The 27,010-nt window shown below is 37.6% G+C and overlaps 2 protein-coding genes across 8 annotated transcripts; one reads left to right on the top strand and one right to left on the bottom strand.

Moving 5' to 3' along the window:
• Positions 1 to 4,413: 4,413 nt before the first annotated feature.
• Positions 4,414 to 13,155, top strand: LOC143891600 (O-fucosyltransferase family protein). Of its 7 annotated transcripts, none has more exons than XM_077396121.1 (11): positions 4,414 to 4,669; positions 7,634 to 7,723; positions 7,851 to 7,944; positions 8,130 to 8,200; positions 8,530 to 8,618; positions 9,808 to 9,928; positions 10,017 to 10,160; positions 11,072 to 11,406; positions 11,530 to 11,770; positions 12,417 to 12,711; positions 12,862 to 13,155. In XM_077396121.1, exons 2-11 carry the CDS (start codon positions 7,679 to 7,681, stop codon positions 13,026 to 13,028), a joined length of 1,602 nt encoding a protein of 533 aa, XP_077252236.1. In that variant the 5' UTR covers positions 4,414 to 4,669; positions 7,634 to 7,678; the 3' UTR covers positions 13,029 to 13,155. The 7 variants fall into 7 exon arrangements, with proteins under 7 accessions (XP_077252236.1, XP_077252235.1, XP_077252237.1 ...); XM_077396120.1 differs by having other exon boundaries at positions 7,845 to 7,944; XM_077396122.1 differs by lacking the exons at positions 4,414 to 4,669; positions 12,862 to 13,155 and adding exons at positions 4,909 to 6,072; positions 12,136 to 12,185 and having other exon boundaries at positions 7,845 to 7,944; positions 12,417 to 12,585.
• Positions 13,156 to 22,627: 9,472 nt separating this feature from the next.
• MEE62 (Leucine-rich repeat protein kinase family protein) lies at positions 22,628 to 26,310 on the bottom strand. Its single transcript, XM_077396114.1, has 2 exons — positions 24,760 to 26,310; positions 22,628 to 23,357 (listed from the first exon to the last, which is right to left on the bottom strand). The coding sequence occupies exons 1-2, from the start codon at positions 26,120 to 26,122 to the stop codon at positions 22,735 to 22,737; spliced, it is 1,986 nt and encodes a 661-aa protein (XP_077252229.1). The 5' UTR covers positions 26,123 to 26,310; the 3' UTR covers positions 22,628 to 22,734.
• Positions 26,311 to 27,010: the final 700 nt, after the last annotated feature.

The raw sequence follows: 27,010 nt of genomic DNA, 5'->3' as shown, positions 1-27,010 counted from the left end.
AACCTTAACCAATTGAGCTAGTGGCTCAAGCCCATTTATTTAATTTGCTTTAGAAGTTTTATATTTGTAAGGCATTTAATAGTTGTAAAGAAGTTACTTGTATAAGATATTTAATAGTTATAAAGATAGCCTTAGAGTCATATCTTTGGGCCATGAGTTTGTGGGTTCAACCCTGCTTATAAAAAAATACTTATAAAGAAACTTGAATTTATAAATTATTTAATAGCTTAATAAAACTTTATAGTTTTAAGCTTTTTGAATAACCTCGAAGGCCACCCAAGTTTTGTTACTGTAAAGTATAAATTCCTTCTTTATATGGAGGACTCATATGAGAGAAGAGGAGTGAACTGATACTTATAAAGGGATTCAAAGAGAAGTGAACTGAGAGAAGAGGAGTGAACTGATAAAGGGCTTAAAAGAGTTCTCACTTCAACTCCAAGGTTTCTTTCTATGAGCATAGCATAGAGAATGTTTAAATAATTAATCTCTTTCTATATATAATACATAGAGAGAAATTTAAATTTATGGGGTTTTAAATAACCTAGGGGCTTGCGCCTATGACAGAGAGCCTTTCCCATATATTTTGATCATATTGGATCTTCACTGATATTAATGATTGTGTCGTCGTTCATGGTAACTCTATATCTTCTATAAATTGGAGGACTGGGATCATCCTATGAAAATCGTGTTTTAGGCACAACATAGGCCCATCAATGTTATGGGATCTATCCTCGTGAAGTGGGCCCACACCCACACACTAACGTCTCTTAAAAACAAAAGAGAGTTATGTGGTGAGTTTGTTGAAGAAAGACATTGTATCCCTCTTATTTTTTAGTGGATTTCTCTTGGAGTTTGTCCGGTATTTTTTTCCTTCACGTTGGAGGGTTTTCTACATTAAATATTGTATTTTTGTTTGTGTTTAGTGGATTTCTATTTCATGCTTTCTGGTTTCTTGTTCTTGGCTAGTTTCTGGATTCGCAAATAGAAGGGAAAAGTTTATCTGTTGCGTTTCGACCGTGTTTTCCCAATTAATCAGCCTTGTTTACTATCTTTCATAATTAAACCTAGGAGAGGTGAAATCAGGCATTTGATGTCACTCATGTTTTTTTTTGGGGAGGGGCGGGGGGTGGGGTGTTCAGTTTGCCATTTGAAATTCAACATTTCTATCTGCGTTGCAATGCAAAACAAAAAAGAAACTATACGCTCTGACTATTCGTTGCTTGATTGAGATATAGACTTATTTTGTGAATTGCAACTGGTGTTCATTATCTGATATGATATATGTTGATGTTTATCGCTTACATTTATCTTTCCTAAGACTTTTTGACTCACTTAGAGTGCAGTCTAAGTGATTATATGATGCTTTACGGTCATTTTCTTTTATGATTTCGACCTTAACAAAAAAGCATCCCTTTTTCGTGGGATTACATTCTACGCTAAATTTTGGTAAGTACTCAACGGGGATGAGACAGTAATTACTAATTAGATTCACCAGGAAGTTATAAATTGCAATTGTATACATGTCTCCTAAAACAAATTGTAACATATCGGCTACATTATCCTGTGTCTTTTCCTTCATTCATTTCTTCTTCACTCCATTTTTCTTCTCCATCTTCTTCATTCGAAAGTCTCCCAGTTTCTGATAAATGGAACGTAATTGACAACGGATGCAAAACAACTAAACTCGGCAATGCCGCTCGATCCCGAACTGAAGTTTTACAGTCCGAGGGTTCTACAGCTTGCTGATTTGGGGTTTTACGGTCCAGTATTTTATGATCTGAGGAATAGCTATGTGCAAAACAACTTGTAGATGAGAGAGAGAGAGAGAGAGAGAGAGAGAGAGAGAGAGTTAATTTTAGGCCGAGAAAAGATAGTCAGTTTGTATTTTCCTTTCATTACAAGTGAAATCATAGGAAGAGGTTGGATGATATTTTCATTGAATTTTGTGTCAAATTCAATGCCTCTGAATATAGATTCGGCAAAAAACTGATACGCAAACCGTGTAAAATAAGTATTCCATGAAATTGTCTTTCTACCAATAAATCAATGTAATCAAACCCAACCTAAGGAAGAAAGACTCTTCCCCTCCTAAGTTATTATTATTTTTTGTATATAAATATATTAGATGGAGGCATTAAAAATAAATAAATATATTGGATGGAGTTTTCTAAATTTTTTTTTTTTTAATATTTTGGAGTTATTTAACACATTTCGTATGCTTAAAAAAATTTAAAAAGGAACACAAGGTTTGTTAACATAGGATACCAACCAAGATAGAGTGGTCATCCCCCCCACATATTCATGTGGCCTTACTTTAAGGAAGAGACATCCTTGAGTCCCTTGGAAGAAAAGTTTAGACATCCCTACCCGAATCATTACTATAAAGGGAATGTGTTTATAAATTTTTCCAAGTAAAAGTTTCAAACGGCAAACTGATAAAATGCTTTTTTATTTATTAAAAGAAAACAGAGTTTTGCTAACCATGGCTCTCACATGCATCAGCCAGCCACGAAATGCCTTTCTGTGAGAGTCCCTAATAAATCCCTTATCATATTATTGCCAGAGTTTAAGAGCTTCACATCCAAATTAATAATAACGTTAATCAAAGTTGACCCTATTATGAGTGACGTTGAGCTTGGGGCTGTTTGGATATCAATATTTTAAAATCTTGGATTTCTTCAATGGGGGACGAGAGAAGGAGACCGTCTGTCGTTTTCTAATTTTTTGCCCTTCTTTTCGTCAAGCTAGAGAGAGTAGGAGATATTCCCGTGTTTCCAGGTTTTAGAAATTTCAAGATGGGAGAGAGATTTCTAAATAATGACTTCTTACTTAAGAACCATGATGATGGATTGTAAAATCCAGAATTTTACACCGGTTTCAAACTAAAGCCTGGATTCTAACATCCATGTATCCAAACAGCCCCTAATATTTCTTTATAAGAGATGGGCTATGTTGGGCCCACATCCGATCATTGTCAACATGAATCATACTATGATGCATGGGATTTGCTAGGAAAATTCATGGAGAGCCATTGCATGGGTCACTTTCGGAGGAGAGAACCGCCACCTTAGATGAATTCTGTGAATAAGGCAAAATCTGTTCTATTCATGCAAAAGTAAGCCGCGGAATGGTTTTCGGTTCAAATCCAATGAGGCTCATATCATTCGACAAGAGAAAAAGAAAAACATTGGATCATGGCCCTTGATTAAAATTCCTTCTGCAGATGTTTGGATCTATAGGGCAACATTTTATTGAAATTTTTTTTCCTTGAAACTTAGTTTCAATGGAAATATCTTTTATTATAAGATTTCCCATGTTATAAGAAAATTTTTATCCTGTTAAACCCTAGCATTTTTTTTTCTACGAAACATTAGTTCCACAACGACCGAAATATCTTTTAAGACGAGCATTTTATCATAAGGCATGCCCAATTCTGTGTATAGGCCAATCTGGTCGATGAACATTTTGCCCTTATCCTGCCGGTCATCGTATGATTCTAGACCTTTGGATTAAGCATGAATATGAAAAGACATCTTATCTTAAAGATGTTTTTAAGCCGTTGATTTTTGCATTCCCATTGACATTAGACCTGGGCCCACTTGGTCACCTTGTGATAGCTAAGCAAGCACAATGCCATGTGTCCATTAGAACATAGTCCTTTTTTTTTGTTGACATGCACCTAATTTTGGCTACTAATAATGCAATACCATCGTTTAATAATTGCACAAACTCAGCTTGTTTTTTTTTTAATGAGCTTCTTAGAGAGATGTTAGATATCTGACGTGTGGATCAAACACCCAAGTTGTACCCCTAACGATGATGAAAAAACTAATTTTCCTTCTTCACTATGTGCGGGTCAAATTACAAAAATGTTGATATTACGAATGTAATGTAGGACACCTGTAAAAATATTGACGGATTCTAGCACCTTATGAAGAATAACAATCATGAAAACCTCTATAGATTAGAGGGCTAGGATCAGCCTATTGAAATGACTTTACGGGCACAACCCATTGATGTTGTGTTCCATAACATGGACGGTTTAGATCAACCTAACCTATGATGTGGTATGTACAATTTTAAATGGATAATTTAAATGCATCACACATGTATTTTTACTAGGTTGATCTAAACCGTCCATCCATTTTTGCATTCCCATTGACATTAGACTATAGCTATCAAGCACATATGCCATGTGTGCATTAGAACATAGTCCTTGTTTTTGTTTACATGCACCTAATTTTGGCTACTAATAATGTCACTACGATCTTTTAATAATTGCACAAACTCAGCTTGTCTTTTCTTTTTAATGAGCTTCTGAGAGCATTTGCTGTAATATTAACTTATTAAGTATTAACCCTTTTGTAGACACCCAATTCACACCTTGACAGTTAATTAATAATAAGAGACGAGAGAGTATAATATCGTTTGCTCTCCTTTCATTTCTCCAATTCGCGCTCAGAGTCTACCATGGCGGATTCTAGGGTTTTGTTTTTCCTCCTTCACCTTAACGGTTTCTATCATGAATGGAAATACAGGAAGATTATAAAAATCGAATTCGGGGTTTCTATCATGAATGGAAAAACAGAAAGATTATAAAAATCGAATTCGTTTGGTGGGAGGAGCGATAGTTGTTGAGACGTGATTATTTGCCTCTCTGCTTTGAAAGGTCAGTTTTTTTTTTTTCTTTCTTTCAAATCCGCCTTGTATTTTACTCCACTGTACAACATCAGCTTAGCTTCTCTTTGAATCCATTGCTAAATGTCGTGAATCCGTGGCTTACCACACCTGAAAATTCACATGCCATTAAAAAATTAGGCATTTTTTAGGTATGGAAATCCATGGATTCACGCCAACTAGAGGTTTGGATATTGCTTGCTTTTTAAGCTGGATCGTATGGTATGATTTTTGTTCGATTTAAAGTTGTAGAAATTCTGTATCATGTTAATAAAACTCATGTTAGTATGATGGTTTGTGAATTAAGGAGAACTAAGCAAACCCTAGAAAGGTAGTTTCGATCAGGAATTTAGAACCTAATAGCATCTTTTAGGCTGTTAGGGTTTGTGAGTTGTGTTAGTACAAGTGTATAACTAGAGCTTTGGAAGGTAGGTTGGTTTGTGAATTAAGGAGAAAAAAGTAGTTTTATTGAGGAATTTAGAACCTAATAGCATCTTTTAGGGTTTTGTGCCTTCTTTTTCGACATGGTTTTTGAGTTAGGGTATTGCTTACTCTGGAAGCTGGATCATATGGCTTGATTTCTGTTCAATTTCAAGTGCTAGAAGTTTTTTCTCATGTTAATAAAACTCTGCCAACAGATGTTTGTTAGTATAATTAGAGCGTTGGAAGGTAGGATGGTTTGTGAATTAAGGAGAAAAGTAGTTTTGATGAGGAATTTAAACCTAATAGCATCTTTTAGGCTTTTGTGTTGTGCCTTCTTTTAACAGAAGTGGGGGATTGAGAAAACCGGTTGTAGGAATAAGAGTGGAGATTTTTGGTTTTTTCTTGAGAATTGTAATTCTTTCTTTTTGGTTAGGCTGTTTGGGTTTTTTTTTTGTTTTTTTTTGTTTTACGAATGTGGGGTTTGTTCAATTCGGACTGTTCTTGATTCTGAGGTATGAGTGTTTGGCTTAAAGAACGAGAGTAAGGACTAAGGAGAGTTTTTGGAAAATTGGGTTAGTAGAATGTATTTTTGTGAGTTTGCTGCAGAGGCTCTCTGGCAGAGGCAATATCCTTAGTAAGTTGGGGAACTGTGTGACTAGCCTTTTAATGGGGAAGCAAGGCTCTCTGAGAAGTCCACGTCGGTCACTTTTCTTGGATGGGTCTATGAATGTTAAGTCGTCCTTTGTGATGAAAAATTCCCAGAGTAGATGCATGGATAATTCCCATTTCAATGCATATAAGGGTATATCCAATGGGAGAAGACAGATGTTTCTGCGCAAGCATGTGAGATCGGCTGTTTTTATGTTTGCGTTGATGGGTTCTTTTTTCCTGCTGGACTCCCTAATGCTTTCTATAGTTCATTACATGAATCATCAAAATGGATCAGCCCAGAGAAAATCAAATGGTTCACAGGTACAATTTCACGTTTCTTTCTACAATCCGAACCAATTTGTATCTCACTCTTCGTTATGACTCAAAAAATGTGGGCTAGTCGATTTTACAAATGACCATGTCTTTATAAACTGTTACCAGCTTCGTTCCTAGGAAATTCAGTTCTTATTTATTAACTTGCTTGAAGATACTTATAGGATACACCATTGCCATTCGAGCTTCCACAATTTCTCTCTCATTCCTAACTTTGCATTCATTGTCCAGTATTGTACTCACTATTTTTGTTTCTTTATTTCCGGTGCTGATCATTAGTTTCATAATTCTTCTTCATTAATTGTTCTTTTATATTTTTGTATTCTATGCAGTTCTATTTTTTGAGAGACTACAGAATGCAACATGTCATGTGTTGGTTTCAAAGAGAGCCTTGACATGCTAACATGTTTATGAGTTTGTTTATCAATGTCTTAGCATGTAGCAACCTTGGTGGCAGAAATCTTCTAGCCAAGGTGTCACTCTCACTCCAAATTCCTTTATTCACTCTTGCTCCCACATTAGAACTTCTTCTCATTCTCAGCATTGGATTCGAATACCCTGGTCCTTTCCAGCTTCACCTATAGCATTTTTGTTCTTTGCTTATTTTTGGTTGTTTCGAACATAGACAGAGTTGACAATGTAAGTTTCAATAACAAGCTCACACTCAGAATTTAGAAATTTAATTGAGTACTGAAAATCCCCAGTGGGTTAACATGTCTCGAATGAAATTTAGGCGGAGTTAACTGGATGTGAGAACATCTTGATCTTGTAACTCAGGTTTTTGTAAAATAAAAAGAAATTCCACTTAATTGATATTTTATTCATCTTAAGTGAGTTTGTATGACTTGACAGAGTTCTCCTGAAAGTCCAGTCTTAAACTTGACCAACTCAACACTGAGTTCCTACAGTTCAAATGAGTTTACCATTCTGAAACATTGAACAACTTGATTGAGTTTTATATCATGTTTAATTGACTTGGAATCTATCTCTCCTTGAGTCCAAGTCAAGTTTTGAGTTTTTAAACTACAATGTATTCTTCAAAACTAAATTATGAACTTATTTTAACTATTTGGTATTTTTTAAAGCGACAATTTATTTTTCAAACTAAGTATATACACACGGTTGTTCATATTTCATTTTCTTCTTCGCCCTTCTTAGAAACTAGTCATTGAGTTACTTATGGAAGATCAAATCTCTCTCGACGCTGAGAATGATTTATGTGTCCAGATCGATCAGAGGTTTGACTTGCTTTTCCCCCACCTTTTTTGCGTTCTAGGGCCGGCAATATAATGAGTACCCGAAGGATATATATATTTGAATGGTGTGTGTGTGTGTGTTTTTTAGGTCCAAGTGGTATATCTTCCTAACCTTTTTGCAGAAATGCTGTTTTACACCTGTTCTGCTTGTTCAACTTAATAGTTTGAATTGCCTCTTTTTAACATTCAGTCAGTCTGACAAAAGTGATGGTAACGATTCTAAACAATAGGCATTGTCATGATATAAACTGTAACTTAACTAAAATAAATGTATTTTTTATGTATTACTCAAGGACGAGAGGATTGGACATGTTAAAGACGAAAAGACACCAAGAGTGATGTATGGACGTCTTCTAAGTTTGGCTTCTGCGGCTCTTGCAGAGGTTTGTTTTACTTTAAACCTAACTTTGTCCTCCATGAATATATGTATGTATCTATACATCTAAAATCTATATAAATGCATGCCATTTCTTTGGTGACCTCTGATGCTTATTTATGCAATAGAATCAGTTTAGGCAGGATCCATCAACACTATGGGAGGAGCCATATAAACAGGCATCTGCATGGAAACCTTGTGCTGATAGACAGAATCAAGGGCATCAAGGTAATATTTTTCGTTACTTTTTTGGATGGTGCTCTATAATGGAGTAATTTTTTCATAAAATCAGTTAATATTTGGTTGAGAGAAGAAAATATTTTTGGTCTGAGTAAGTTGGCTAATAAATGCTTTTTTGGGGGAAGTTCCAATTATGTCTGAGTTTATACTGTAATTGGTCTATGCTGGAACAGGTAAAACCACCAAAAGCACTGGCTTTATATTGGTGAGTGCAAATGGCGGTTTGAACCAACAAAGAGTTGCTGTAAGTCTCTAAACGGCTGAGACTCCTTTGAACTTAGAAAAGTATTGAAAATGTTGAATATGTGGTATTTAAGTATCACAATCTAAATTTCTATCAAGCAGCGGTTTAAGGAATAATGCAAATTAATTTTCAGAAATAAATCATGTGATTTAATCATATCATTTATTGTGTGTTTCTTAAGATGATCACTTGCTTGCAACATATTATGCGCGTGTTTGTTATTCTGATATAGAAGGGAATGCTTGGGCTGTATTTTGGCACCAACTATCAGATTATTTTTCTCGTCAAAACTAAAAATTAACGGCGAGGATTATTGTTGATGACTGCAGATCTGCAATGCTGTTGCTGTTGCTTCTCTACTTAATGCAACTCTGGTTCTTCCCAAGTTTCTTTACAGCAGTGTTTGGAAGGATTCCAGGTTTGCAATCATATTTCTGTAGTATTTAAAAGTAGATTGGTCCTCTGTGTATTTTTTTGCCAATAATGCCTTATTCAAGATAGAGTATCAATACTTGTGGTTGAATCCTAGCATAATAGACATTCATCAATTTAAAAGACCAGAATACAATCAGTAGGTCTTTCTTAAAGTATGAGTTTGCTCTAGTATCTATTTATTATAACCTTACAAGTATTTTTTCCTTTGTATTTTTCATATGGCTCCGTTGTGTATTTTTATCTCTAGTTTACACCATCCCCTAGAACCACATGAAGACACGTTGCACCTGTCAACTTTGCATCAGTTTACAGGGTTGCGGTTCATTTTAGCTTGATGGGCATAGCTGGTCATTTTTGTAGGCTGTTGAAAAAAATATTACAACTATCACAATATAGAAATGTTTGCCCTGTTTGTCATCTAAAGTCTATGCTTTTCTGGAAAGGCTTGAGATCTTCCTGGGGATTTTCTTATGCTGGTCTCCTGATCGTCTTGTGTTTTACTAATTTTCTCATGAGAAATGCCAATTGCACGAATGATGGCAGAGATATTAATGCTCTGTTACATTATAATTCCTGTTTGAAATCATTGTCTTCGGTTTTCAAAAACTATATCTGATGCAAATGACCATCATTTGAAAATTCTGAGAGATAATGCATTGACATTTTCAAATATTCTTGAAATATCTACTTGTTTGTTGACATTGCCTCTGCTTCAAACTAAGTATTATTTGATGACATGGAGCTATATTCAACCATTCCCTGTCATACTTCCAAAAAAAAAAAAACTTTTCTGTTTTCTTTAGGACTACACACTACACACATCACAAGCTTTCTATTTTTTTTTTTTTTTTTTTTGAATATTATTATCATTAGCTTTCTAATAACAATGCAATAAATGCATAATATCATTTTTCAATATCATGCATAATATCATTATAAAAGTCATGGAACAATATGCAACCCTTTCTAATGCATCAGTTAATCTGGAATGCCAATGGCTATCTCCCCCTATATTTTAGGAATTTGTGTTTTGTTGAACCACTTTGTGGAGAAATTGTATTTAGTTTCTGCGAGGAATGATGTGTGGTTACCTTAGCACAAAATGCTGTCATTGTTGTATTACCGCCCGTTAATAGCAAGCTTATACTATGTTTAATTTGATGGGAGTGCAGCCAGTTTGGCGATATTTATCAAGTAGAGTATTTCATGAATCTTTTGAAGGATGATGTGGATATTGTAAAAGAGCTGCCTTCTCATCTTCAATCACTAGACATTGAAGCGATTGGTAGTCTAGTGAGTTCTTCTCTTAGCCAAAACATTACTTTATTGTAAAATAGGCACACATTATAAGCAACCATAATCTTCTTTCCTTTTTGCCCAGATCACTGATATGGATATTATGAAGGAATCAAAACCCAATTATTTTGTGGAAGCAGTACTCCCAATCCTGCTACAGAATAGAGTTGTTCATTTCCTTGGATTCGGCAATAGACTTGGCTTTGATCCTCTACCATTTAAGTTGCAGGTTGTAGCAATTTTCATAGAGGTTTAATTATGAATGATGAACTTTGCTACTATGGATTCTGTATTTATTTTTCCTTTATTACAAATTTTTATGTCATGAGTTTTGCTAACCATTGCACATATTAAGATTGCCCTCTAGCAATGTTAAATCACTCCCAAGAAAAAATTTCATGCATCATGTGTGTATTATTGCATGGTTGAAAATAAAACTACCTGGATATTGAATCTTTTGGTTATTATTTTCTTTTCAATGTCTGGTATTACTGTCTTGTCCGGACATTCCGGTATGCTTTTTCTTGTATATGATAGTTTAGATGTGATTTTTACATATAAACATCTTGAAATATGAAATTGCACTTGATCAGGACACTTTGCCTCTGCTAACTGTTGCATCCTTCTTTTCTTTATCAGTCTAAAATATTACATGGGTTAGCTTATAACTGCTTGAAAAACACCCAGTTTTGAAGTTACATCCCATATAGGAATGCCAGTATTATCTGCAAAGGCATGGAATTGTGATTCCTTATGTTTTCGCAACTGTAATCCATTGGAAACTGAGAAAAAACCTAAACCACCAGAACTAATGAATATTATTAAAGAGAGCTTATTAATATCACTAGCGAGTGATATATCTTTTGGATTGTGGTGTTACCATTCTTGAAGGATAGTTTAGTCATTTGAGATCATTATATATATACATTGCATGTGCTTCTTACCATGACGTGGATTGCTTGTACTTGGTTTATCAACAAGTAAGCACAATGTTTTCAATGCTTTTGTGTCTCAAATTTATGTGCATTGTGCAGTAAGCTTATTTGTAGTTTATAAAAATGAAGGTCATAAATTTGTCAAAAAAAAAAGGTCATATGGAGATTTTTTTTTTCATTTGAATGTTCTTAAACTATTTTGCAGAGATTAAGATGCAAATGTAACTTCCATGCTTTGAAGTTTTTGGCCAAAATTCAACAAGTTGGTTCTTTATTGGTTCAAAGAATCCGAAAATATGATGGAACGAAGGGTTTGTTGGACAAGAAATTGTTAGGAAAATTTATGCCCACCGTTCCCATGAAACTGAACGATCCTTCAAGAGGCCCATCCAAATATCTCGCTTTACACATGAGGTTTGAAATGGATATGGTGGCATACTCTTTATGTGATTTTGGTGGAGGAGAAAATGAGAGGATGGAATTGGAAGCCTACAGGGAAATTCACTTTCCTACTCTTGTTGCGCGCTTGAAAAACACCAAGTATGTTTGTGCGTTGCCATTTATCTTGGTTTCTTGGGTTTCAAGTACTGCTCCTCTTTAATAACGGATTTGGTTATTACTCTTTAGTACAATTTTCTTTGCCCGTGTTGAAAATGGTTGCAGGTTTGTTTCGCCTGCTGATTTAAGGAAATTAGGCAAATGCCCATTGACACCTGAAGAAGCCGCTCTTATGCTTTCGGCCCTTGGTTATAAGCGAGGAACTTATATCTATCTTGCCGGATCGCATGTATATGGGGGAGAGTCTAGGATGCAACCGTTTACTAGCCTTTACCCGAACTTGGTCACAAAGGAAGATCTACTCACGCCGGGTGAACTTGCACCTTTCAAGAATTTCTCTTCTCAGGTAATTTCAGCTGTAATGTAGTCATTTCCATATCTATTAAATATTTCTTGCTAGCCCAGACTAAGTATTGTATTCTCTTTGAGGTGTGTGACTGTAAAGGATAAGGCATACACCTCAGAGGCATCCATGTGGGATGTATGGAGGTGGAACTGTGAGTTTTAAATCGTTTTTTTTTTCAACCCAAACCACATCTGAAGCTTAAATTAATCTGGGTGAGGGGCTTGTATAAGGGTTTTTTAGTATAAGAAAATAAAGCATTTGGGGTTTTGGAGGCTAGGTTTTGAAGAACCACTATTATTATGATGACTCTATAATCGTTCATAGCAATCGAAATCAGTAACTTCTGGGTGATTTCTTTCTTCAAGATCTACCATTTGGATGCGAAGTTTGTGGAGAATGAGCATAAATTGCAACAGTAAGTAGAGAACCCCTTTTCTCACAATTTTTTCTTTCTACCATCATTCTCTTCAACAATTTTTTCTTTTCAAATTATTTCATGTTGTTTTGAGTCTTTGGAGTGTATTGGGTTGTTTTCAGAATGTATTGTGAGCGAGCCATTCTTGTCTGTTTCTGTTTTCTGTAATATCTATTTATGCTTTTTGGATTATGTTATTCACTATTTTAATAAGAATTGCTATGGATGCAGTTGGCAGCACTGGATTTCATAGCCTGTGCCACCGCCGATGTGTTTGCTATGACTGATTCAGGAAGCCAGCTGTCATCTCTCGTGACTGGATACCGGACTTACTATGGCAGCGGACGTGCCCCAACGCTACGACCCAACAAGAAGAGGTTTGCAAGGATTTTGTCAGAGAATGGCAATATAGAATGGAATGAGTTTAAAGAGAGAGTGAGAAAAATGATTGAAGAAGGGCAAAGAGCGAGAGTGAGGCGTGTGGGTCGAAGCATATATAGGCAACCAAGGTGCCCGGAATGCATGTGTAAGGTTCGATAGCGTGTCTTGTACATGGCGGCAATGCCAGTCTCTGAAAGTTAATGTTTTTTTTATCCTGGCAGTTATATATTGGGGCCCACCAAGAGCACTCAAAGGTCTTACCATTCTAATGGAACCCTTTTCTGGTTGAATGTAGATCACTGTCCACATCTTCTTGTAGCCGTCCATTTGCCAGCCACAGGCGGGATGGCTCATCCTGTGGCTGAAATTTTCGGCCACAATGCCGTCATGCATCAGGTCAGTCGAGTGACAGTGTATAACTTCGCTTTTGTATATTTATGTTTTGGCCTGTTTGAAATTTAAGGTTTTAATGTTTTTTGAGCAAGTTGTGCCCCTTTCATTTGTTTTTGACATTTCGGTGAAAAGAGAGAAAAAAGAATGTTGGAATATATTCTCAAAAATATGAGCATGCTTTGTTTGTTCTGTATAAGTCTTTTGTATGTTCATGTTTTGGCCTGTGAAATTTGAGAATGGATGATCTAAAGCCTTCATTTGTTGGTCCCTGCTGTAGATGGGCTTTGCCCTAATTTTCTTCTCTATAGGAGGATCCTAACCCTTTGATTTGTGGAGGTTTATGTACATCATTTTTAATTTTTGAACCGTCCATTTTACACCAAATAAATCAGAGTGTTAGGATCATCTTATGGAGAAGATTTTTGAGGCAAAGTCCATCTATGGAGAGGACCAATGAGTGAGCGGTATAGATCATCATAGTGTGCATGGTCACCACATAATTTCTCCTGAACTTAGGGCCTCTTTGAATACCTCTGATAATATTATGCATATAATCTTGTATGCAAGTGATCTTGAATTTAAATATGATCATTGCAAATAATGTTTATAACAGTTTTTGAAATGATATAGTTAATGACTTCCAACTATGCCCTAGTGCCCCATTTGCAAGTAAAACAAGAACCATTTTTGGTGGCATCTAATGAGGCCCCTAAGATTTTTTATATTTTGAGTAAGGTGTGCCCCTGCTTCTGTTCTTGGTAAGTTTCTAGTGCTGAACACTGGAGTATTTATCCCAAAAGGTTTTTTTTTTTTTTTTTTTTTTTTTAAAAAATATTCATATTCCCAAAAATATTAGCCTGCTTGTTTTATGGATATGTAGCAAGGTACTAAGGTGTGCCCCTTGCTTCTGTTTTTTGTGAACTACTGGTGCTGTTTGTGTTTTACAAGCCCTGAAATATTTTTCCAAAAGTATTAGTCTGCTTCTTTTTGTCCTTTTCAATCTCCTCACAGAAAACAAATAATGTAGTTTTGTGTTGTCCACAAGAAGGAGTAGTTAAATATTTCCTTTAGGCAAACATGCTTAATGTAAACATAAAAAGCAAACTATTCACTTTTATGGAATTAAGCGCCTAAAACCATAGCATACAATTGGTAAGCTCAAAATATGTAACACGCATACTTGCTACGAATGATCCTAATTCCATCTTGAATGAGACGATCATTGTTCAATTCTTTGTTTTTTTTTTTTTTTTTTGAATGGTTATCTTCTTTGTTGAGATTGCTTTTCTGGAAAGAAAGAAAAGCAACTATCTTCTTTGTTGAGATTGCTTTTCTTTCTGTCCAGAAATGCATATGATTATAAAGGAAGGAAAAACAGGTTGTGATTGAAGTTTATACAAAAGCTTGAAGTCGAAGCCCAAAATGAAAACACCACAATTTGAAATTGCTTTTTATCATAGTATGAAGGGAAATGATATTCCCACCCGTTCTAGCATTTCCATCCCCTTGGTTTTTTTTCTTTTTCTTGGAAATAGCTAACAGAAGGGGTGGAAATGTTCATTTCCCTGTGATGAAAAGTGGGTGCATTTTCCTAAAACAGGATCTTGGTCAAATGGTGGTTTTGTTCACCCAAAACAAACTTTGGATTTGGTCACACACCACATCACCCTGCACTGGAGATAGAGAAAATCATAGGAGGAAAATTTGGTTTCGGTTACAAATCACATCACCATAATCTTGATCAAATTGTTGGGTATATCATATAACCCATGTATGTTCTAATATAAGCCCAATAGGTAATGGACCAGGTGTAGTGGGCCCATTTGGGCTGGAGCCCATTAACCTCATCTAACCCTAGTGTATCTCTATATATAGGGGCTGGAGGCAACAAACTTGGTATTCCAAACTAGATACCTTGGGTGTAATGCTTTAAGCATCCTGCTTAAACCCTAATAACCCTAACAATCTTAAAGCATTACATAAAAAAACCCTAGCCGTCTCTCTCTTTCCTGAAAATCGTTTTGGGCGTGGGAACTGTGTTCTTGATTGGGTGGTATACTCTAGACAAAGAAGAGGTCGATTGACTCCTTCTCTCTCGTATTCCCAAACACGTATACACAACAGATACGTCTCTCACGGAGTTTGTTCCTCTCTGCTCGTGTTGGATACATCGAGGAACCCTCTCTTTCCTCCCTCTGTTATCCTCAACAGAATTCGTTTTTTTTTGTTGTGGGTTTAATCATCCACAGAAACAGATTTGCATCGTGGGTTTTACACACAACAAAAATCAAACGGTGGGTGTATTTGGGAGTTGGGTGCTGTTGGGTAACGTTCCTGCTTGGGAATTCTTTGACGTGGGTTTATACCCTCCTTCAAAATTTCTATTTGGACGTGGGACAATACCTTTCGTTGGAATCAAGAAGAGAATGGAAGTCTCGCCGACCATCTTCTTCTTCCTCAACCGAATTCGGGGCTGAAGTTCTGCAGAGAAGGCTACTCTTGGAACCGATATTGTTTGGGCGTGATTACAAGCAGCCCTCTTCCTCATCCGATTTTGAAGTGGGTTTATTCTCCCACATAATCGTTGTTTCTTAAAAGTGGGTTTTAATTGGGTTTCTCATAGAATCGTTCGTTGAGGTGGTTTTCTTGGATTGAACCCCTGTGGAACATAAGCCCTCTCCTTTTTTCCTCTTGGATATACAGCAGCCCTCTCCCAATATCAATATTCGATTGGAGTTTTTTGTGATCGTTTTGCCCTCTTCTCCAAATACGAGATCGAAGTTGCTGTTTTTGGGTTGGGTGGTTCTCACAGCAGGGTGTTATCCTCTCTCTCCCTCCTTATAAAGTTTTGTCTCTTTGCTCTCAAGCAAACTCACCGCCCCTACCCTCTCTTGTTAATTAAAGAAGACCTTGGTATAAACCCAGTTTGCCGAGACTTCTTTTGGGAAGAAACTTCTGTTTGGGCAAAACCCCCCTTTGTTCCTATTTTCTGATAGTGACAGAGTATTGGTCGGTGCAATTTTTGGGCGTGATTGCCGATTCCAATTTTTTGAAAACGTCCGTTGCCGAATCAAATTTTGTGGCTAAATCCCATCGAAGAAACCCACTTGGAGAAAAGCCCTTTGATAGATTACTTTGGTGGTAGTTTGGAGCGTAACCCTCATTTGGGGCTGATTACTTTGGTAATCGTTTCGGGTCCATTGGCTAATCTTGCCGTCGGTTTGAATCGGCTCTTGGACTCGGCTTTGATTTGGTTCTTGGAGCTCAACTTGGATTTAGTTCTCTGCTTTCTTGGATTTGGTTCTGCATCTCCCATCCAGGTGCACTCTTTCCAATTTTTATTTCCTCTAAAATATACGATGGAAAAGATCTCTATGCCTTTTGAGATGGTCAAACTTCACTCCTTTGGTGGATCTGAGTTTACCTCATGGAAGCGAAAGACTCAATTCAGTCTAAAATACATGAACTGTTTTTACACTGTTTTGAGTACCTTTGCTGAGACGGATGAAGATGTTGATGAATCTCAATGGCTTAGGGATGAGGATTTCTGCAAAGACTACCTATTGAATTGTCTTTCAGATCGTCTTGCAGAAACCTATAGTAAATTTAACACTGCTAAAGCAATATGGGACAACTTAGATGCTCAATTCAAGAAGGAGGAGGAATTGTCCAAAACCCATCTGGTGGACAAATTTATGGATTTCAAGTTTCAAGAAGACAAGGAAATCACTCCTCAAGTTACTGATCTAGAGAATTTGAGATCTAAGTTGAATAATGAAAAAATAGCTGTCTGTGATTCGTTTCTTGTGGGTGCAATTATATATAAATTACCATCTGCATGGCATTCTTTCAAAACCGAGATGTATCGGAAAAAGGTGCAAGTAGGACTGGATGATCTCAAACGATTCATTCGAATCGAAGATGAGAATCGAGCTAGGAATAACTTGGAGATGGTTAGACAGCAACAGTCTGCTGCTAACGCGGTAACATATCCCAAGAAATTTCCTCGGAAATCCAAGTCACCTAAAAGTGAACATCCCAAGTTGGAGGCCAAAAAGACTATCTTTCAGAAAAAGAAGGGCAAGTGCCACAACTGTGGGAAATGGGGTCATTTTGCTGCAGAATGTAAACAACCTAAGAAGGCTAAATCTGACACACCACAAAAGGAAGCCCATATGATGGTGGGCAGTGCTGCGCCTAAGAGTTTTATTGCCATGTTAGGCAATGGTAAGGCCAGTACTTCTTCAGACTGGTGGTTAGATACAGGAGCCACCTGCCATGTTTGCAACTCAAAGAAACTTCTTACGGATGCTGTTGGCGTGAAAGAGACCGTTACAGTGGCTAGTGGAGCTGAGGCACAGGTGACTCACACTGGAACTGCGAACCTGGTCCTTTCTTCAGGTAAAATACTCACTTTAAAAAATGTTAAAGTAGTTCCTGCTATTCAAAAGAATTTAATTTCTATTAGTCTTTTAGACAATGCTGGCATGCGTTCATCTTTTTTGGGTGGTAGAGTAACTTTAACTGTTAACTCTTATTATTTTGGCTGTGCTTTCTTAATCGATGGTATGTATAGACTGAGTTTAGCAAATGAAACCGTTAGTCAGGTTAGTTCCACATTGATTGATCCTAAGTTGTTACACACTAGATTGGGACATGTGAACTATAGGAAGATGGTCACACTTGCTAAAACTTATAATATACCTTTAGATACATCGATTAGATTTGACAGGTGTAAAGTGTGTGCACAAACCAAGATCACTAGAAAACCTTTTCGTTCGGTTTCTAGGAGCACACAACTTCTTGAGTTAATACATTCTGACCTCTGTGACTTTAAAAGTTTCACTACTCGAGGTGGTCGGAAGTATTTAATCACATTTATAGACGATTTTTCTAGATATTGTCATATTTATCTCCTAAAATCGAAAGATGAAGCTTTTGATAAATTTAAAATTTTCAAGAATCGTGTTGAAAATCAATTGAACTTGAAAATTAAGCGATTTAGGAGTGATAGAGGAGGAGAATACACTTTGACAGAGTTCAAGGAATTCTGCGCCTCTCAGGGCATAATACTTGAAACTACTGCTCCTTACTCACCTCAATCTAATGGCATAGCTGAACGTAAGAACCGGACGTTAACTGAAATGTTAAACTCTATGTTATTGACAGCTGGCATGCCTACTAGCTATTGGGGAGAAGCAGCTTTAACTGCAAATCACATCCTGAATAGAGTACCACACTCTAAGTTGCCCTCTACTCCTTATGAGTTATGGCATAAACATCCTTGTAGATATGACACTCTTAAGACTTGGGGCTGTATTGCTTATGTGAGGATACAAGACCCTCGGAGACCTAAGGTAGGACCTAGAACCAACACTTGTGTTTATCTAGGTGGTGCAGAAGATAGTGCTGCTGATCGGTTTTTGGATCTATCTACCAATTTGGTTATAGAATCTAGAGATGCAGTATTCTTTGAGAATAAATTTCTCAGAGATCATGGTTTGAACCTACCTGGCGATACTGAAATGGTTACAGAATCGCATGTAGAGTTTGAACAGAATACTTCTGACACCTGTCCTACACTGATTTCTACATCAGAACCTTTAAGAGTTTCTACAAGAGATAGAGTACCCAAGAACTTTGGTGAAGACTTTGTGACCTACCATGTAGAGAATGATCCATCAACCTATAAGGAAGCGATGAGATCTAGGGACTCTTTGTTGTGGGCAGAAGCCATTGATGATGAAATGAGCTCTCTGCTACAAAATCAAACTTGGCAGCTAGTCGATTTGTCAAAAGGGGCTAAGACTGTAGGCTGTAAGTGGATTTTGAAGAAGAAACTTAATCCTGACGGATCCATAGCTCGGTATAAAGCACGTTTAGTAGCTAAGGGCTATACTCAAGTCAGTGGGATAGACTACTTTGATGTTTACTCACCGGTCTGTCATTTGGCAACGATAAGAATTCTTCTTGCTTTGGCTTCTATTGAGAAGTACGTTGTGCATCAAATGGATGTAAAAACGGCCTTCCTTAATGGAGACCTCACAGAGGAAATCTACATGAACCAACCTGAAGGGTTTGTCATGGAAGGTTTCGAGAACAAAGTTTGTAAGTTACACAAATCTTTGTACGGTCTTAAACAAGCACCTAAATTGTGGCATCAAAAATTTGACAAGGTAGTAAAGAGCTTTGGTTTTCAGACCAGTTACTCAGATAAATGCCTTTACTATCGTTCTGTGTCGAATAAGGTTGCGATTATTTGTTTGTATGTAGACGATATGTTGATTCTTGGTTCCGATCTCTCTGTAGTGAGTGACGTGAAAACCACTTTGGCCCAAGAATTCGACATGAAAGATCTTGGTGTGGTTGACACCATTCTTGGTATGAAAGTAAGTTTTGAAAGGCAAGGGATTACTCTTAGCCAAGCCCATTATATTGAAAAACTACTTTCTACATGGGGATACAGTGAGTGCAAACCGATTGAGACACCATTTGATTATACCAAGAAGCTGATCTCTAATGGAGGAGACAGTGTGAATCAGTTAGATTATTCTAAACAGATTGGTAGTCTCATGTATGCTATGAGTTGCACTAGACCAGACATAGCCTTTACAGTTGGCATGCTGAGTCGTTTCACTAGTAATCCTGGCCATGAGCACTGGGATGCCCTTATGAGGCTGATGAGATACCTTAAAGGTACTCAAGGATATGCTCTATGTTATACTGGCCATCCTCCTATCCTGGAAGGGTATTCTGATGCATCATGGGGATCAGAATTAGGAGACAGTAAATCTACCAGTGGTTATGTTTTTACACTGGGTGGAGCCGCTGTTGCATGGAAGTCAAAGAGACAGACTTGTATTGCTCTGTCATCTATGGAATCGGAACTTTATGCTTTAGCTTCTACAGGAGATGAAGCAGAGTGGATAAGAGATCTGATCCTGGACATTCCATTGACCCATTTAAAGATTAACTCTTTAAGTTTGTTCTGTGATAATCAAGCTACAATTACGATTGTGAAAAACTCACTCTTTAATGGTAAGAGGAGACATGTCAGGCTGAAACATGCCACGCTGAATTATCTTCTAGAACAAGGTATTATCACTTTGGTCGATGTGAGATCGAAGGATAATTTGGCCGATGCTCTTACGAAGGGACTGAACAAAGATCGAATATTCAAAACTGTGGGGGAGATGGGGTTAAAGACAGTGTAGACGTGTCTTAACCTACATTCATATTATTTTGAATTTTTCGAATCTCCCTATCTTGGCCAAGATAAGCACTTGATATGTTTCAATGATGTTTACAGTTATCTTTATGTCATTCCACATTTGATGACATGTCCTTCTTGGGAAAGGTTGTTTCATTCCAAAATTGATGATACAGCTTAACTCAATTTGGATATGATGCCTGTAACATTCCAAATGGAAACATGGAATGGTTCTTTGTAAAGAAACTGTTTAGGTCTGGTTCTTGATTGAAACTTGACATTGATGCTTATTGATATTGACATTTATTTTTCAGCCATTATGAAATTGTACTAAGTTCTTCTGGTAGAACTAGATACTTTTAGTAAAATACACAAATGATTGAATTCATTTTTTAATGAAATTCATATTTGATAATTTACAGGAATTGGCGAAAATGGAGGAGATTGCCTCAATTTGGATCTTGATGAGGATGACTTACTTGATGAGTGAATCCTTATAGCACAGTGGAACTATTATTTTCTTTTCCGTTGATTAAATAGTTCACCTACATATAAAACTGCTTATGTTTGAGTTTAGATTATTTCTAAAACTCTTGGTTATTCTTTAAAGTATTTTTGTTTTCAGTTGGATTACAAATCTTTATTGATATGGTGATATGGATGATTCAATAATTTGTTTGGACATCACATTATCTATCTATTGGATTGTGCTATATGTAGAACATAGGAGGAGATTGTTGGGTATATCATATAACCCATGTATGTTCTAATATAAGCCCAATAGGTAATGGACCAGGTGTAGTGGGCCCATTTGGGCTGGAGCCCATTAACCTCATCTAACCCTAGTGTATCTCTATATATAGGGGCTGGAGGCAACAAACTTGGTATTCCAAACTAGATACCTTGGGTGTAATGCTTTAAGCATCCTGCTTAAACCCTAATAACCCTAACACAAATGGCCTCTGGGCATGTTTGCTCCATGCAAGATTTTTGAACAAAAAGTAAGCACCACTTTGATGACCAAACCATTTGTCTCTTGGGGCTGCTTTTGTCCAAGGGATCATTGACGGTATAATCCTTAATTCAAAGCTACCAGTCAAATCTTTTATGGCTTAAGCAATTGATTGGTAGATTCAAATCTATCCTTGGAATGTAAAGATGACCATAGTTAGCAAAACATGATTCTGTCAAAAAAATAATAGGGAACGAGTTTCTTATAAACCATACTGCCAAAACTCGATGAGTCAACTCGACAACTCCAAAATCACCTGACTCGCTTGTCAATGAGCAAGATTTCTTAAAAACATTGCTTTTCAATCGATGGGTGAGATCATGCATCTCGTGGTGTCCTGCATGATGGACGGTCATTTTGCACACGTGCCAGTTCACAATAGCTTCACAAAGGACGAGGAGAAGTATCTTCTCCGTAAGTATAAAAAGCATCATTCATGCATGTAAAAAGCAAATAGAGTGGAGATTGATGACTCAGATAGGACAAAGCAATATGTGGGATTCGCTCCTCTAAAAGAGTGACCCTTTCGTCGCTTTCTCTTTTCTTTTCTCTTTCGAATCTTCACCTCTTTTCTTTTCTCTTTCGAATCTTCACGACTTCACCTGACATTTCCAACACAAAAGATTGCCCCGAGCGCGAAGCAGCCTCTTTTTCAAGTTTTAGTACAAAATGTCTGAAATACCCTTATCTTTCTTTTTCGGTTGGATAGGATGTTCCAAACCGTCCACTAGATGGGCCAAAGTGTTAATAGGTTGTGCCCCAAAAATAATTTCCATAAGTTGATCCTAACCCTCTGATCTATAGAGGGACTGCACATTAGAGGATTGATCCTAACCCTCTATAGATTGGATGCTTAGGATCAACCTATGAAAATGATTTTTGGGGCACAACCTATTTAGGTTGTGTCCCATCTTATGGACGGTTTGGATCATCCTATGGTGTGTGCCGTACGGTACTTTTTGAAAAGTAATGGACTATAAGGCCTTTCATCATGTATTCACAAAAGAAGTTTTCTATTTAGCTTTATTTGCAATAAGCGGCTTCTAGTTTGAGAATTTGCAAATCAAGTCATTAGGTTTGAGTGAATAATAATAAGGTCATGGTATCAAAATAGATTTTTTTTACCCATGAAAAGACAAAATGCCCTATATGTGAGGAGAGACAAAATTTACCTTATAAAAAGAATAAAACACCTACGATAATCAATGATAAGTTTTAAAACATTGGTGCGGGGAAAACATTTCCATATAAATTAGCATTCTTGGCCCATGGGTGTAAAAAAAATGGTGGAAATTATTTTTGGTGGGCCCCACCTGATGCATGAGTATAAGTTGAGTTGGTGGGACCCAACTTATCAAATCGTTGCATGACCTGATTTGCAAAATTCACTCCCAACTCTGCTGACTCAATTTGCAAATTGTCAAACTAGAAGACTGCTTTTGCAAATAAAGCAAAGTAGAAGAATTCTTTACCAAAAAAAAAAACCCTTTTTGGTTTTCAGTTACACTTCTGTACAGAAAAATGGAAGGGCAAAAGGGGCAAAAAAAAGAACATCATTCTGTCGCCGGATGTATGTCTTTGAGCAACCCAACAACCTGTTGCATAGTCGGCCGTTTCACCGGCGACTCGGCAGTACAAAGGTATCCGACTCGGAGGCTCTCCACCATCTCACTCAACGAGTCATTACTGAGTCTGAGTCTCGGGTCGAGGGCCTTCATCCCGTGACTCTCTTTAACCAAAGCTCGGACCCAAGCCACCATATCTTCGGATCCTTCCTTGCCCGTTAACAGCTCTAACAAAATCACGCCGAAAGAATATACGTCCAACTCAGTTCGGCCGATTCCTTCATCGACTCGGACACCAAAATCGGCGATTCGAGGCTCGAAATCATCGGCGAGGAGGACATTGGTGGGGACCAGGTGGCCGTGAACGATTGGTCTAGAGCCAGCGTGATGGAGGAATGAGAGGCCACGTGCGATCCCAATGGCGATCCGGTGGCGGGTGGGCCACCCCCTCTTTTCGGAGGAGCTGCGGGCCCTACCGGTAGGGTCGTTCTGCTGCTCCCACGTATCCATGCTCCAGTCTTCTACGTTGGGTTGGCCGGAGGGGAGCTCGTGGAGCCACCGGTACAAGTCTCCATTTGCCATGAACTCGTATAAAAGAAGCTTTTCTTTCCCTAAAAAGCAGAAACAAATGGTGAAAGTTTAGTATGGCTAAGCTTCAGATTAATTTTTCTGAAATGCCACACAATAAGACTATACTAAAAAAATTGAAAAACATTCTCATCTACCATAACAGGCGTGGGGAACATGTTTCCGCCATTTTTCTGACATCTCATCATCGTGGGAAAATAAGTAAATAAAAACACAGGTTCTACAGTAGTTCATTACATGGTGTTTGTACCTATTTTTGCAAAGATTTTGAATTGAACCCATGTTTACAAAAAATAATAATAATTAGTGCCTATGATAACCAAAGAATACATAAAAATTTTCATTTATTTCTAGTAAGATCACTTGTGATCACCATGGCCACGAGGATAGTAAGCCGGGGTTTATTGGTTTATTTTATCCTTGGATAGACTTGCTATTGAACCTCTATCCTTGGATAAGATATGATTAGAATAAAATTGTAGTGAAAAGCCCCCCAAGTTCGTACAATCGACCATGTCTAACCACTTCATGCAGGTGGGCCCAAATAACACTTCTCATAATGTCATTCCCTTATAAAGAAATAAAGTGTGCATTCATAGAATAGGGGTGGTTTTCTAGAAAATATGAGGCTCTATCAAGCATAAGAAATTTATGATCTCAGAATTGAGTCAAAGCTTAAAAACGTAAGGTGGTATACTTAGCAGCTATGAAGATATACAAATGTATAAGATATTTAATATCTTTAAGGAAATTTACATTACACGGCATCTAATGATTCAAGAAAACCTTCCATTTATAAGGTTTTAAATTGCCACGGGAATCATCCCACTTTTTCATCATACGTACTCTTCATTATGAAATTACCCTCGTTTACACATCTCTATGTCTTAAATTGAGTTTTTATATGGTGCAAATATTTAAAAAAAAAACTACTATATCGACCCACACCAGAGGATGATCCAAACCGTCCATTTGATGGGACACAACGTTAATAGGTTGTGCCCAAAAAATCTTCTACATGGGATGATCCTATCCTTCCAATCTAAAGCGAAACTGCATATTATACTCTATAGATCGGAGGGTTGCGATCACCACATGGAAATAATTTTTGGGGCACTACCTATTTAACGTTGTGTCCCATCAAATGGATAGTTTGGATCCTTCTATAGTGTGTCCGTACAGCACTTTCTGAGAAAAAAAATACTAGACTATATGGGCTTACACCGTATAAAATCTAGTCTGATATGCCACTCCCATGTGAACATCTTCACCATTTACTTTCAGAAATGGAAACTTCATTAAATCCCTAACTTAGAAAACGCTTAACTAAAAGCTCAGCTAAACTACTAATAAACCAGAACTATCAATTGACCAAGATACCCTTCCTCCCACTACCAAAAAAAAGCACGAAGAAATCCCACATACCTGCAATACAGTAGCCCAAAAGAGGCAAAAGATTAGGGTGTTTCAGTCTCGCGAGCTCTTCGAACATTCCCACTGCCTCTTCAGTCTCCATATCTTTAGCCCTCTCCACCACTTTAATCGCCACGTGGATTTCCCCAGGCAAAATCGCCCGGTAAACAGGTCCACCACTCCCCTCCGCAAGCTGAGACTCCTTTCCAAAATGACACGTGGCAGCAATCAGATCAGTAAACGTAATATTCATCAACGGCTTCTCGAACATCACCACCGGAGCCGATGATGGCTCTTTGATATCCGCCACCCACGTGCCGGTTCCCGTCTCGAAAGAGAACGGCCCCGAGTTTTTCTCCAACTTGAGCGTAGTAAATGGAGGAATCGGCCTAGAAATCGCCCATTTCTGTTTACTCGCTCTCTCTTTCATTCTTCGGACTAAAAACACAACTAAAATTACCATCCCTGCCACTAACAAGGCAGAAAACACAGAAACCAAAACCACTGTTTTGGTTTTCGATTTGTGGTCTTTTCTTCTCTCTATTTTTCTATATTTTTCGGGTTTTGGTTTTTTAGGAGGAGGTAGGATGGAGGTTTTAGGTTTAGGTGTGTTGGAAGCATTGAAAATCCCGGACTGTATGAAGGCCGAATCTCCGAATTGGTTCTTTTCGGACCCAACCAGTCCGGTGAAATTGTTGAAGGAAATGTTCAGGAATTTTAAATTCCTAAGCGGAGGAAAATCGGACGGGTAAGAACCGTTCATGGAATTTTCCGAAATGTCTAGATATTTCAAGGAAAAAAGTTTCGAAATAGGTTTAGAATTCCCTGAAATATTACATCCCGACAAATCGAGATGCTCGAGCTTCGTTAGGTTTTTGAATCCGTACGGCAACGATCTCAGATCGTTATGTGACAGGTCTAAAATCCTAAGGTTAGAAAAACCTTGTAGACGGAACGAGTTGGTGAATCGGTTGCTGGAGAGATTGAGTACTTGAATCGGTGATGACTCGGAACGAGTCACACTGCCGCCGATCCGATTCCTGGCGAGATTGACGGTGTGGAGGCTCGGAATAGACCAGAATCCATTAGGAACAGATCCTTGAAGGGAATTATCGGATAAATCAACGGTCTGTAATTCCGATAAGTTTTTAAGAAACAGCCATGAAACGATTCCGGTGAGATTTCGGGAAGGGAGTTTTATCTCCTTTATAGAAGGATTCGTACACTTACCGTCTAGGGTTTTGAACGGCGAGAGATCGAATCCGGTGACGGAGCTGAAGGCTTTCGAGATGAGATCTCGATCGTTGGTATTGCATGAAGATTCTGCGAGGGAGATGAGAGAGATAAGGAGGAAAGATTTTAAGAGGAGTTCCATTTCGGAAATGGGGTTTTCTCTCCCATTACCTGTTTAGAAAAAGGGTTTTTATCAGGACAAGGGAGGGAAAACACAGAGAAGGGAAGTACTTAACGGCGTTAAGGAGAGGGGATTAGGTTGACGGAATTAATGACAGGAACGGTGGACTTGTACTGTAGGGTGCAGTGTGGTGGTCAATAGCGGTACTGACTTCCGTCATAAATAACGCCTTGTGAAGAAGCGAGGATTGCGAGATTTTTAGGTGACATTATTTATTTTGTGAAAAGACGGAACTGCCATTGGTGGATCGATTTTGAAGAAATAAAGTGATATTTGCACTCTCGCCCATTTCTCTGCCCTATTTTTTGGGTGATCCAAGCCATTCATTTATTAGGCATTGAGGTAGATAGGCAGTGATCAAGTCAATTTTAAACCTCAACAGATCAGAGGGTTAGGATCATTCTATGGAGAAGATTTTTGGCACACAGTTTGTACATGATTGAGCAGTCTATATTAAAACGCCTAGAGCGAAAAAGAGGATTGTGAAGCAAGGCTGCTGATGTTGGCACTACAATATTTTAATAATTGCACAAACTCAGCTTGTCTTTTTGTATAAACAGATGTCAGAGGTTACTGCAGTTCCCAAAAAGTCTCATAAGCCAATTAAAAAGGAAAGAAAAACTGAATTTGTTCAATTATTAAAACAGGGTAGTGCCAATATCGGTAGCCTTATTTTAAAAAAATTCTACAAATAATGACACACGTAAGTCGTAACCTTTAGTCCAGCAGATGTAAGAAAAGAGAAAAACAAAAAAGGGCGGAAAGTATCGAATCCTCATAGGAAGTTGCGAGTATGAGCTTTCGTGTCATAAGGGTCAACCTCAGAAAGGCAGAGAAAGAGTAAATAAA

This window comes from Tasmannia lanceolata, unplaced genomic scaffold (genome assembly GCF_043159265.1).
Source record: "Tasmannia lanceolata isolate RefF3 unplaced genomic scaffold, GAP_Taslan_0.1 ptg000015l, whole genome shotgun sequence".
NCBI classification, from domain to species: domain Eukaryota; kingdom Viridiplantae; phylum Streptophyta; class Magnoliopsida; order Canellales; family Winteraceae; genus Tasmannia; species Tasmannia lanceolata.
This window is presented reverse-complemented; position numbering and strand designations above follow the sequence as displayed.